Source organism: Archocentrus centrarchus, chromosome 3 (genome assembly GCF_007364275.1).
Source record: "Archocentrus centrarchus isolate MPI-CPG fArcCen1 chromosome 3, fArcCen1, whole genome shotgun sequence".
NCBI classification, from domain to species: Eukaryota; Metazoa; Chordata; class Actinopteri; order Cichliformes; family Cichlidae; genus Archocentrus; species Archocentrus centrarchus.
The window spans coordinates 6,251,039-6,265,516 of NC_044348.1; the positions used below are offsets into that span (position 1 = coordinate 6,251,039).

The 14,478-nt window shown below is 37.6% G+C and overlaps 1 protein-coding gene across 1 annotated transcript in view; it reads right to left on the minus strand.

The window, feature by feature from the left end:
- adamts7 (a disintegrin-like and metallopeptidase (reprolysin type) with thrombospondin type 1 motif, 7) overlaps nt 1-14,478 on the minus strand; it is a 71,322-nt gene that overhangs the window by 45,674 nt on the left and 11,170 nt on the right. The window contains exons 3-7 of the mRNA XM_030726500.1: nt 10,351-10,534; nt 7,072-7,277; nt 2,741-2,824; nt 1,827-1,951; nt 23-172 (exon numbers count right to left, since the gene is read on the minus strand). Of these exons, the coding sequence (XP_030582360.1) occupies nt 23-172; nt 1,827-1,951; nt 2,741-2,824; nt 7,072-7,277; nt 10,351-10,534 (749 nt within the window). The remainder of the gene's footprint in view (nt 1-22; nt 173-1,826; nt 1,952-2,740; nt 2,825-7,071; nt 7,278-10,350; nt 10,535-14,478) is intronic.

Sequence of the window (14,478 nt, forward strand, 5' to 3'; positions counted from 1 at the left end):
CACGTGTGTACCAAAACCTTACTTGTGTCCCAGCTCATGCGCTACAGTGAAAGCCAAAGGGAGGCCCGTGTCCTCACTAATACTGCAACTGCGATGCGGCTGACATATTCCCGCCACGTGGGACAGACCCAGCGTTTCACAAGGTGTGTTGATGGTTGCGCAGATGTCCTTCCTTTGAAAAGTAGAAGATAGACTTTTGGTCAAATATCAGGCAGGAGGACCTGAAGGATTGATTAACTAAAATAATAATGATGATAATAATAATTCTTCTGACTGGGAGCGTTCATTCATTCAATAAATGGGTGAATGAATATACATCACTGAATTTTACACGTGCATTATTTTCTTCTCAGGTCTTATTTTAAAACTAATTTATATCTGCAGATAACAGCTTCTTATAGCCAAAGTATGAGTAAAGATTATGTCATCATAACAATGTTATTCCTTAAGACTGGCTTCTTCACAGCCACCCTTCCACTGAGCCCATTTCTGATGAGGCTTCACTGAACAGTAGATGGATCTCAGATCCCGTGTCAGGTCTTTACTGTCCATCTGCTGTAGATTTTTTTTTTTTTTTTTTAGGTTTGTGTCTTCATCTTTTCACTTCTCAAGTTTCCTCAAATTGTCCTCAACTGAAGTATGCCAAGTTGATGATGACAATATGCTCTTTGGGAAACACCTTGATGGTGCAAAAAATACAATTTTATATCTGTCAAACTGTGTTATCTTTGGTATTTTTTTCTTTGATTGAACTAAAGAAATGGGAACAATTGTTTTTGCGACAGGCAGTTAGTAACAAAGTGCCTAAAGATGTGTAGACAACACTGATTCTTCCCTTGAGTCAGGTGCCTTTTTTATGCTTGCATGATTCAGAGGTCAGAGTTAAGTGGCTTAACAAACAACAAACACCCTCTGAAAGTGGTTAGGTACTGCTTGGAAGCGAGCTACAAACAAACGAGTGGGCACGGTGCTTTTGCACAGCACTGTAAAAGTGTCTTTTCCAAAATGTCACACTATTGCTTCTGTAGTGCGATGGTAGGGCAAGGTCATGATAACTGTGGTGGCAGATCCTTCCTGCTCCTGACCAAAAAGCAAAGTCTCAGTTTTGAAGATTTCAGTCTCGAACATAAACTAAATAATTTTAGTTTTAATTAAGAAATCAGGCATTAGTTCTCTTTTTGCCATTGCTCTGTGAGGAAACCATGATCTGATTTCCAGCTGCACAGTCTACAAGCAGCAGGGCTCAGTAAAAAGAATTCTTCTTATTCCATTACTCTGCACAATATCACAAAGGGATCCCCCTGTTGTATATTGCTGAAAATGACTGTGGTACTTTCTAGGTTCATTTTTGATAGTCACATTGCATTGGATATACAGGTGGTCTCAAGACAATCAGTTTGCAAAACTGCAAGTATATATATTTTGCATACTCTAATCAGTTGGCTTTAGGTTCTGTCACCACTGTGTAACCCCAGTTTGCCACAGGGCTTAACAGACTCATTTAAATGAAAAACATTATGATTGCCACTTGCACACCAATATTAGCATTACACGCATGGTTGGGTTTTAGGCAGTTCAAACAGTAAAAAGATAAACGTTAATACGTGCTCAACATAAAAAATTGCACAATATCAACAATATTTCATATGTTATATACGCTCCCTGCAACCGTCTACATCTATAAGTCTAATCTAACTCAAAAATTTGAAGACGATGATAAAATAAATGCATATTGACTCATTTGAGAGGTGATCGTATTTGGTTGAGAAAGAGAGAGAGAAGGAGAGAGACAGAGAGAGGTGAACTGAGTTCATAATTTGTGTTACCTCGTGAGCAGAACAGCGACGTCGTGGTGCAGCGGGTGCTCATCTCCTTTCATGTTTAGTTTCTTTTGCCACTTACAGAAGCTGTTCAAGCTGTTGTCAGCGTGGTGTGTGATCTTTAAGTCATCCTATTGGCATCACGTCACAAGAAGATGAAGAGAAGAAAACATAACAGTAAACAAATCAATCATTAGTATCTAATGCACTCTAAGTGCACAAAATTGGCGGCAATAAGTGGACAGCAAAGAGAGAAAGGCAGCTATGAACTGAGGCGCTTCAGGTTAAACTAAATTGCACCGTGACTTTCATATTTGACGAAGACTTTGTCCTAAAACAGACAAAGTTAAGGTGATAGCGTCCTGTGTCGATGTGTCGTACACGTCAGCTCTTACAGCAGTGAGTTTTGTCATTCTAACACCAATACAGTTCACACATGCTAGATTCACTTTTTACACACAGCAATCAGAAAGACTAATGAAGCAGATTATCAACTTTTTTAGCACATTTTAACTTTTTATAGTTGCTCTTCCTAATTATTTTCTGCTGTACTCTTGTACTGTAAATGTCAACTGCTGCCAAGAACCCAAAAGCAGGAACTGCTTTTGATGGAAACAATCAGAGATTTCAATCACTGCGAACGATGTTTCATTCATTAAACACCTGCTGGAAAGAAAACTGTCGTGGTTAATCTGGTTGCATTCAGAAGCAATTATTAATTTTATTTGAATTCACAAAGACTTTTACCCATTTCACAGTGGATAAGTTCAACATTCTGACCCACAGTAAAAGAAAAAAGAAGAAATGAAGTATCTTTATTTACTGTGACTTTGCAAGAGCTACTGTCACTGGGCTGTGACATTACACATATGGAAACTATTAAAAGCACACTTCATCAGCATACAGAAACATGTTTTTACCTCCTCCTTCTCCAGCAGGATGAGTCGAACAACCACAATGTTGATTGGATTTCCAATACTGGCGTCTCGGTAGAGACCTGCAACCTGAAAGAAAACTCCATTAAAGATGGTATCGAATGGCTGGAACAAAATAACAGAAAATATATAAGCTGTTACTTTTGGGAATCTTTACAAAAAAAATAAATATATAAATAAGGCATCACACTTTTCAGTTGCCTGACTGCTGGATTTTCATTAATTGGACACATTTATAAACATAACCTCAAAAAGACAGAAAAGAGTGGCTAAAGTGTCAGCGTGCATCATTTCAGTCAATAATTTGTGTTCTTCCCACTAATTATCATTGGCATTTTAGAGTTGTTGTCATTTTCAAAAAGCTGGAAATAATGACTGAATAATGACTGAAATAAAAAAAACCCTAAAAACTAAACATATTCTTTTTCAGAAACAATCTCTGCTTTGACATTTAAATTACAGCCTTTCATGTTTTTTTTAATGCATGAGTCATGATCTGAATTATTAACCCTCTTAATAGGGACCGGTAGAGCTAGCTTTTAATACTTTCAACCTACTAACTTCAAAGCTTTGAGATTTATTTATTGCAGCTACTCATATCAACTATAAAGACCTAAGTACCTGGGTATTTAATAATAAATAACTATAGCCTGTAATTATGCACATTTAAACCAAAATATGTTAGTTTCTTTTCTAGAAAGCTCTGAGTTTCTAGTTTCCACTCAGACATGAAGGATGTAAAAAGTGGGACCTTAAACTAATTTCTTCTTTTCAAATATGGTTTGTTTTCACACTTTAGTCACAAACTTAAGTCTGAAGTACCAAAATTTAAAGAACTGTTAATATAGCTGAATAACTGGTTGCATTCGAGTAAGTCTGTAGCTTTAGCAGTGATCTGTTGCCTGAGGTGGTATTTGGGGCGCCTTGGTAGTGCAGTCATTAGTACTGTCACCACTCAGCAAGAAGGCTCTGGGTTGGGGTAAAGGTCTGATGTAAATAAAGAGCTTTTAGTGCAAAGAATAAAATGCATTAGTGAATGTGGTTTGTAGCTTAAAAGAACTTTGAGAGCAACTAAAAGCTGTGTATAAATGGTAGCCCATTTTCCATTTCTTTACATGCGTTACAAAGGGTGGAAGGCAGCGTGAGGTTAATTACCGCAGAACCGGGAAGGCTCAATGGATTTGTGAAATCTGAAGTGAGAACCGTGAAAGGAACTCACCTCGGATCTTTGTTGGTCAGTTGATTTGAGAAACCAGAAATGAGAAGCGTGAAAGAAAGGACTGAGGTAGAAGGAACTCAAAGTGGTGCGATACAAAACTCTAAGCATCGTTACCGACAGAGACTGACAAAGCAACATCAGACCTTTGCCTCTGTGCTTTTTTTTTTTCTTTTTTTTTAGGAAAAGCTTGAAAAACTGCTTACAGATTTTTCACGGGTGGGGAATATTGTTTCAGCATTAAAAAAAAAAAAAGAGAAACCATGTGCTTCAGACAACATGCTTTTCAGGATCTAGTAGAAGTCTAAAACTGGGGTGCCTGAATTTGGCCACTTTTGTTCTATCTTGGCAACAGTTAACTTACACAGCGGTGAAGCAATACAGCTAACTGCAGTTATGAACGATCCCTCCAATATATACACAGTTACAGAGTTACAGAAAGAGCGTGCGATACTGGTCGCAATCCCTCCATTTTCTTGCTGTTGGGCAAAATTCCTACACACTAAGCCTTCTGTACAAATTGTAAAATGGAGCCACTTCAGACAGAAGCGCTTATAAAGGGCCTCATTCATCAAAACTATTTTTAAAACCTCACAGTCATCCTCATTCACAGATATTTTTAGTGCACATTTAAAACAAACAGCTGCAACATTTTTGTTAAATAATCTTATCATTTGTCATTTGTAACTTGTGACTGTAAACAAAGCTGTGACTTTTTAAAGCTCATGTATTTTTTTTCCCCCCCACAACAATATGCTGCTGTTGTTACGTGTTTCCTCTCAACCCACAGAGTGCGGTGCATTTGCATTTAGTCCTGAAGTGCTAATGTTTTGCTCGACCGTTAGCTCAAAGCGATACCAGTGTGACATCGTGTATCCTTGTAAACACACAATCATTTTCCATTTGATTGCCTGTGCTGTCTGTCATGTTTCTGTAATTCACTCCCCTGTGCGCACACAAACAGGCAGAACACAGTAATATGAGCCTCTTGCATGGCTGACAGTTTCAAGACATCGCCGGTGAGGAGACAATGGAGCAACTGGCGGATGAGGAAGACGATGACATTTGTTTCCCTTAAAGCTCTGCAAAGTTGTTTTTTACAAAACTGAATTGTTTGGGCCTTTAAAGTTCAAAGCTGTGTAAGCTGTTAAGTAACAGCGTGAAGAAATTAAAAAAAGAACCGGGAGGATGTGGAGAATAATGGCTGCTTCCTTCTTGTATTATTGTGTGCTGGGTCAGTATATCTGTATCTTTTTCTGTCAGTGAATTGCCTTTCCTGATATTATGTTCTCTGACAGAACTTTCAGGTGCTGCGATGGGAGCCAGCATGACTAATTTAGAAAAAACTTGCTTATGTGCTAATCAATGACAGTCAAAGAGTCAATTTACTTGACCCCTAAATGGGGTTTAGTAATAATATTGGTTGCAGACGGCTGGACTGTCATGGTTGAAAAGAAATTATACATGAGGAGAATTTAATGTGTTTATTGCAATACCTGAGAGCAACTCTGAAAGTTTCCATCCAAAACAACTGGGAAGATATTCAAACATCCTACAACTTTACATTCAAAAACATCTGGAAGGATTCTTCCTAATGTTAATTTAAATCCGGTTAACACATTCGCTGGGCGAGCGAATGGTCACTGTCCAGCTGCAGCTGCAGGGTTGTGTCATGAAGGGCATCTGCTGCTGTAAAACTCTTCCAAATCAAACATGTGGTGCTGCCCGCTGTGGTGACACCTTGTGACGAGGGAGCAGCCACAAGCAGCTTTCTGGCACATTGAAAAAAGCAATGAGATAGTTCAACATTTGCATGTATCAGCATACAGACATGCTATTCATCTACTAAATATAAAGGTACAGCAAGGAGACTGTTAGCATAGCTTTAGCATGTAGACTAAAGCAGTGTCGTCAAACTGTGCGCCGCTGGGTCATGTCAGGTGGGGCGCTGACGACCTGGGATAAAAGTCATGCAGAACAAATGTTGAACATTGGATTAATTCTCATGGCGGAACAAGGAAATGTTAGCAGGTACGTTAGCACAACGACTAGCGAAACTCTCCACTGTCACGGTCTGCTGTGTACATACAGCCGTTTTGCCGCTGGTTCACCATCAAGAACCACAAGAACCACAATTCTGTACTGTTTGCGTACAGAATTAAGATAGAGTTAATTCCTAAGTTTCTTGGAATAAATTTGAACTTCATAGATCCAGACCTGCTTTCCCCTTTTTTAACTACTCAGGAATTACAGCCATTTTATACCTAGCGCCCCCTATTCTCAGAGGATCAAAAATTAATTGGACAATTGATTGGCAAGCGATTTTATGGCCAAGTGAGGTATGTTCCCTGGTGTTGATTCCAAGTGTTGGACCTATATTTGATAACTTGAGTAGAACTCTCCAAATGAGGTCCAAAGAAATGTCAACACAAGTGAACAAGGCCATATTTAGGCTGGAACCAAAATAAATCTATTAGCAAGAGAGAGCAAAATCTTTAGATGTGGCCAAATCAATAATCTTGTACAAGGCCTGAAGGTCCACAGAAGATAGATACAGTTAACAAAAATCCCTTCACAACATCTAGCCAAGTCAGAACTCTAGCGAAGAGTCCGTAATCAATAGAACCAGTAAAACAGGGTCACTAGTGTCTATTGATCATGTGAGGACAGCCGTGAGTACCAGGATGAATTCTGCAGTTTGCAGGGCACAGGGCGCTTTTTAGATTCAGCCAAATGTGATCGAGTGGTGCTTCACAGTGAACAAAGTACACTGCAAAAGCAACCCAATAGTTTCTCAAGGCAAAGAAATGGGATATTTTTCAATTGCCAAGTCAGTCACCTGGCCTTGACCCAGTGGAGCATGCTTTTCAGTTACTGAAGTTAGAGAGACCCACAAACAAGCAGCAGCTGAGGGTGGCTACAGGAAAGGCCTGGCAGACAATCTGAATGGAGGAAACCGCACTGCCACGTGCACATTTACAAACTTAAGCCATTGCTTCAGATAAAGCCTGTTGATAAAGATATACTTCAACAGTTGATCACTTTTCTGTTGATATCTGCAAATGCTACCTTTATGGTATCATTAATATCAAAAACTTACAATATTCATGACAGCAAGGATATAGTTTTCCACAGCTTTGTGTCCATGATAGTCCACCATTTTAGGGTCAGCCACCACTAGCGTTTCCACCCACTTCTCTTTGCTGACAGAGCGTTGATGAATTCTTCTCCTCCTCTTCCTCCTCAGCTGCCTGCGCTCCCAGCGCTCCCGCTGTCTCTCAATGTCTTTAAAACTTTGATGGTAATCTGGAGAGGGGAAATATAAATAGACATTAAAATCTTTTGCACCGAGGCACAGCGTGTGCCAACAACAAACACCAACTGTGACTTTAACTTGTCACATGCAGTACACGCTGCTGTTATAAAAATCTTTATGGATAGATACACACACACACACACACACAAATTGAGGAAGCATGATCATACCCCTTTGAACATGCGTATTCTATGAGGGGTGCCCGTGCGACCTTTATAGTAACTGACTTTACAGTCCAACATAAACCAAGTTGGAACTGCAAAGGCAAAGACAAAAATGACACACAAATGAACACAAGCGAAGCAAGCTCAAAGAAAAGGTCACAGTTTGTCAGCTGCAAATAAAGTCAATGTTTCATCCTCCTCAGTATATTGTCAAAAACTTTACCATTTACATACTTGGGGGCAGGAAGCACAGTGGCCAGACCCTGATGAAATGTCAGCTTCAGAGATTAATGAGAATTACTGGACACACCTCAGTTCACAGACCGGTCCTAACACTATCAGGGCTTACAGACTTCCACCAGACTGCTCTAATGGTGCAACAAAGCACAGAGATGGGAACCGATTTTCTTACTGTCATGTAGTGGCTTCATAGCGTACTGGTTTACAGTCACCTAACAAGCAAAAGATTCCTGGTTTGATTTCAGAAGGAGCCACAGATCTCTTGGGGGTGGCATCAGGGATATCATCGAGCATAAAAACTCATAAAAAGCAATGTTAAACAGCTTCTCCTTCTACAGCACGAACCAGCAGGTAAATGCGGACACACAAGATTTTTTTTAGATGAATATAAAAACAAATTATCTCAATGATATTGATCCCCCCGTTAAACCTACTGTATATGTTGTGCAGAAAAAAAAAATCAAAGTCCCTCGTGGACAATTATTAACCATGAAAAGGTTAAACAACTAAGCTAATCAGAAAGTTTAGTGAAATAAAGATCAGCATTGTAGCATCACAAACTCTGTTATTTTCCTTGCATAAATCATGTCCGTTCAACTTACAGTACCGGTATTTAAACACATGCCTAGAGTGGATGAATTTAATGATTTGCTTGCAGAAAAATGAGAGAAGTTTTGATATTGCAGAATCCGCTTCATGTTTCCACGTTCAGACCTCATCAAGCTGTTCAGCAAGCTGAAAAACAGCAAACTAAATGTGCTTTACTAATTAAAACCATACAAACTTTGTCCTTGAAGTGTGTTTGTGCTATCATTCTTTAGAAAATGAGTAATTTACTTTGTAATTTTGAAGATGTGATAAAGTTAATGTAGTTCAAAGGGTGGGTTAAGCTTCCAAATACTTTTATCTGTCCAAATTAAAAAAAAAAAATATATATATATATATATATATTAGGGGTGGGACTTTAACGCGTTAATTTCGATTAATTAATTACGGGGAAATTAACGCGTTAAAAATTTTAACGCATTTTAATCGCACTTTGCACCGTGGGACGTTTCTCAGTGCACGAGTTCCAGGCATACAGATTATATCGACGCACAATGTCCAAATTAGGGGCCGCATCCTGCGAAGGACCCGGCCCACGTCTTTCGTAGCCCACGAAGACCACAAAGGCCGGAAGTGAGCGGCTAGCCTTCATATCAGCTGCTGTCACCTCTGCGTAGCTCATGTCGCCTAGCAACCGTGAGTGTGAAGCACAGCTGTGTAAAAGCAGCTGTTAACGGAGAACGAAATTTTTTTCCTTTTTGTGGTTTAATTTTAAGTCTTTAATTCAAATAAGCTGTTAAAACAAGCATAACACATTTCAACATCAAGGAATACAGCTGAGCGAATGATTAATTTCCAACTATAACAAGTGAGACATTAATGTTGAATAAAACTATCCAGTTATGATGCTTAACTTTAATTTCAGGAGTTTGCTTATCACAGGAGCACTTCCACCTTTCGTTGGTCTGTGTAGCAGACTGGTGGGAAAATAAACAAAATTTGAAGTTTAAGCTTATGTATATTGATTCATTCATCAACAAAACTTAAATTAATATTTCTCATGTCAAATATTGAAATGCGATTAAAATGCGATTAATTTCGATTAATTAATTACAAAGCTTGTAATTAATTCGATTAATTTTTTTAATCGAGTCCCACTCCTAATATATTATAGATATATATATATATATAGATATATATATATATAGTGAGATAGATATATATATATATATATGATTATATATATATATATATATATGTATGTATATATATATATATATAATATATATATATATATATATATATATATATATATATATATATATATATATATATGTGCTTGATTGGTCTTTTGTGTTTAAAGTAGTGCTTAGTCACAAACTTAATATGGCCCTGATATTTTGTTGTTGTTGTTGTTAATAATGTGATTCATAAATCAAAAGCTCTTGAATCCTCTAGGACATCTAGTTTTTTCCAGGGCCAATTAATTCCACTCTGAATTTTAAGCAGCTGCTTTATGAGCGTTTGTATTTATTCTTCTAACCTCTGCAGATTATTACCAAGAGACAAATGAAAGACGAGAGATTAGTTATAATCTTCATTCTCATCATTCAGTACTTCGTAGCTAATGAGTTATCACTATTTTGGCTCTTTAATTATGCAACTTCATTTAACAAGTAAGGAGAGTTAAGGCCTTAAGAAATGTAAATATAAAACTTATCTGCACTGATGTAAAAAAAAAAAAAAATCACTCTGACTTTAATCATAGTGAGAACTGCTGGCATTTTGTGGTGTTTGCATTTGCCAGAAAAAAAGGGACAAAGATGTGAACTTCTGGAGTAAACGTACCTTCAGAAACCTAAACTGCTGTCTTCAGAGCCAGAGGAGGTTTTAGTGAATGCCCCAGGGAGCTTTTAATTGTTTTCCATTTAAAATTATGCCCTGAAGCAACGTGAGGGCTTCTGATAACATTTTAGCCATAAATGTCATTTTTACAAACACTGTTTCATAAAGTTTGTATAACATATCAGCAGAGATTAGCTTTGCCTTACTATAAATAAAAATCTTTAATCATATTACATGTCATATTTTATATATAATATTTATGATTTACCTTTAATTCCACAGGTGCTGTTGAAAGCTTGTTTCCCTGAGATGGGCTGTATGACTGGACTCCAGGAGGGAGGAGATACGTGCCGTTTGTAGATGGCATGGGCCTGTGGTGCTGATGACTCATCGCTTGACGTCTCCAGAGGCTGAATAAAGAACTCTTCATCAGTCAATTTGAAGAGTCCTGTCTAAAGAAACGAAGAGCTGTAAGTCAGTTCTCCTTAAAACTACTTTCACTCTTAAACCATTTTAACTGCTGTCAAAGAAAAATCTGTTGAAATATTAAGTAACAGAAAAATATTCAATATTTCAAAAGCACTTTTAAATGAAACATTGTTCCTCAGTTGCTCCTCAAAGATACAGTACATAACAGACAAGCCATCACACAATGACATACAATAATTACTCAGTTGATCCAGGTGTTGGTCAAGAAAATTAATCAGTAAAGGTTATTTTTTAATTTTAATTTAATGTTTATTAACACTTAAACAATTTGTGAATCACCATTCATATTTACATTGCTGTTTTCAGTAAAAATAAATAAAAGAACAAAATAAAAGGAGAGGAACTGGAACAAACGTGCTTTTAAAACTGAATACATATTTGTAATACCTTCTCTTCATTGTTTAAATAATGTAAAAATAGGTCTCCATCTTCTGATAATTGAGCCTTTCTGAAGCCTTAAGGAATATTTTATTTGTTCCATCAGATAGATTACCCAAACTCTGTCCTGCCACAAATGCTGAGGTCAATAGTAATCTTAACAGATCCTGCAAGAATTAACCTGGGCAGTGCAACCTTGGGCTGTTATTTAAGATTTTGATAGAATATTTTCTTAAGCGCATCAAAGACATTATTCCAGTATATATCAAGCTTTGGACAAGTATGTGCAGATGAGTCCCGATTTACATGCCACATTTTCTCCTGCATAAATTTGGGTAACATGGGCAAATTTTTTGCCATCACTTATGCTGTTCTGAAAAATTGAATTACAACCTTCCATTTGAATTTTCTCCATCAATTTGGGGTTGTTACCAAATATGCTTTGCTACATACTTCTTCCCATTCATCTGGCAGTATTTCTGGATGTAATTCAGTGTTCCATTTCCTTTTTATATGTAATGTGGTGTTTACAGTTATGGATAAGAAAATGGGTTATAGATGACTTATGAATTTCCCACCTCCATTTTCTCTGTAGATTTTCAGCATGTACTCATCAACTTGAGTTTGGATCCATAGCTTTTTTCCACTTGTTGTCTTACTGAGAAATTTCTTCACTGTTAATGACAAAATGAGTCTGCAAAGATTTAACTCTTCTTTTAACTGTTCAAATGATTTGATGCTTTCCTTGCTATGAAGTTGGTATAATTTGACAAGCCCATATTCAGCACAATCCTACAGATTTCTAATGTAGTTCTCGTCTACTCACTCATTTGAATTTTCATCAGGGAAGTATTGAGGAATGGCAGAATAAGGGAAGGTGTTATACATAAGCTATTTTCCACATCATACCAACGTATGATGTGGAACTTGAAACACCGTTCAGCGACATCATCATAGGTTTCACTTGAGCTGCCCAAAATAATATCTAAAATGTGGAAGTTTAAATCCTCCTTGTGGTTTTCCAAGCTTTAATATTTTCAATCTGACTTTTGGGCATCTCCCTTGCCAGATAAAGTCCTTAATTGAGTGATTGTCATTGAACGGTATCCTAAATACAAAAGTATGTCATCGGCAAACAGTGATAATTTGTTGTTCCCTATTATGTTACCATCACCTGCAATAAGTTGGGCAAATGTTTCAATACTTATATCAAACAGAAGGGGAGATAAAGAACAGTCTTCACCTCTCAAGAGTTAATCAATTTCATTGGTATCTGTTTTCTTTAACAGTGATTGTGGATTTGAGTATAGAATCACTTTAATGTTTGGATGAGATATTTCAAAGAAACTTGGTCAAATGCCTTTTCAGCATTGAGAAATAGTATCATTGCTTTCATTTCCTTGACGTTTGTATGAATCATTAAATTTAGTAACCTTCTGATATTGTCACCATATTGTCTGGCCATGAACCCAGTCTGGTCAGGATGGATAATGTGTGTACGGCTTTTGCTGACATGTTTTGCCAGAATTGACGTCAGTAGGTGTAAATCTGCATTTAACAATGAGATGGGTCTATATGATTGGGATTTTGTCAGATCCTTGCCTTCCTTATGTATTACAACTATTGTTGCATCTCTCCAGACAATATGCTGCTGGTATATCTTTGAAGGTTTTATAGAATTTGTTAATATATCCATCTGAACCAGAATAGATATGGCTTGTTTTGTTTCCATTTCATTTATTGGCTTATACAGATCTTTAACCATAGGCTCAGAAAGTTCCTTCAGTTTGATATTTTTAAGAAACTGTGATAAAACATTCTCAATTTTTGCACAATAAATAGTCATTGTTTCTTGAGCTGCAGTGCTACCAATCTGCTCACCCAATTGCTGTTCTCATAGTACTTTTGATGGGCAAACCTCAAACTGCCCTTGACCTGTTCGGTTTATATCTAAATATCTGCGTGCTTGTTTTAGGGAACAAAAATTAGGAGATGGGGAGCTTTTATGTTAATAGTCTCACTCTAGCTTCGCTTCTCATTTTTCTTACGCAAGCAAATTAAATTATTCACCCTCTTATGTATGCTTTCACACAATCCCAAAGGATGAGAGGTGATATTTCAGGTAACTTATTAGTATCAAGATCATTTTTATCTTGATACGAAAGTGAATAATGTTTACAAATGTAACAAATGAACAACAAATGTAAAAAAAAAAAAAAGAGAGAGAGGGGTGTGATCAGAGATGGTTACTGGTAATATCTTGATTATATCTATTCTGTGCAAGCCTGACTGGGGGTGAAAAACATCAACTCTGGCATACGATGAGAGTCTGTGAGAATAAAAAGTGGGGAACTTGCTTCTCCATGTGGCCGCCAAAACCAGACTCCTCCACTAAGCGTTTCAGGCTATCCCAGTTTCTTACATGTCAGGATTTGTTGCTTTTCCTCATAGATAGATACTTTATTGATCCTGTGAGGGAAATTACTGAAAGAAAAAACACAAAACTACAGGAGCTGCTGCAACAGGTTGCTGTTCTCATGGCATCATTCATGATCTTACTTCAATAAACTTGCATTATCTTACACTGTTAACAACTGAAGATGTCAACTTTTGCCCATGAATATTTTGATTGGAACATTCCAAAAAAAGTGGAGACACTGTGTTTGCAAATCGTTAAAAATCTATATTTAGCCAGCAACACCTTTCAAAAACAGTTGGGGCGGGGAAATTTTTACCATGCCAAGTGTTTGGAAACTGCGATCAACTGCTACAGTTTTGAAACTGAATTGTTGTCCCTGCCTTGCTCAATATAGGATTCCAGCCGGTCCACACTTTGGGCCTTTTTTTGCACCCCCCCCTCCCTTTCATAATGCACCAAATGTTTTCAGTGGGGGAAAGGTCTGGACTGCAGGTGGGCGAAACTGTACTCTCTAACTAGGGAGTCATGCTGTTTAATGTGCTGCAAGTGTTCAAGCTAAGTCCCCAATTTTTGGGGTGGTAAAATAATACATTTGCACAGTGGTCCTGCAGTAGACTGTCTAGGGTGTACTCCACCTCTCGCCCAATGACAGCTGGGAATGGCTCCAGCCTGCAATGACCCTGAATTGGACAAAGAGTTAAGAAAATACATTTTTTGTAACTTTTTCAAAAATAATTGTTAATATTAAATATAGCACTGAAGACTAGCGAATAAAAATGTACAGGCTTACACAACACCATCAGCAGTGCCAGCAGCACATGAAAACAAACAGAATAAGCTCCCAGTGAAACAGTTTAAACAGCCCCAAGTCATAATCATAATTTCTGTAGTCATCCAGTGTACGACTGAGGCGGGGGAGAGATCAAATGTCTTTTAAGCAACTGCATGGTAAATCATGCAGGCTCTATGCCAAAACTGAATTCCCCTAGCCCTGCTGTTGACCATCACCAACTTATATTTAATTCTTATCCACCCTCTGGTCTCGTTAATCCCCTTTTCATCTTTCACAGAGTCCAAGTGGAGCTCAGGCAGGAGGACTGGCTGTAATAT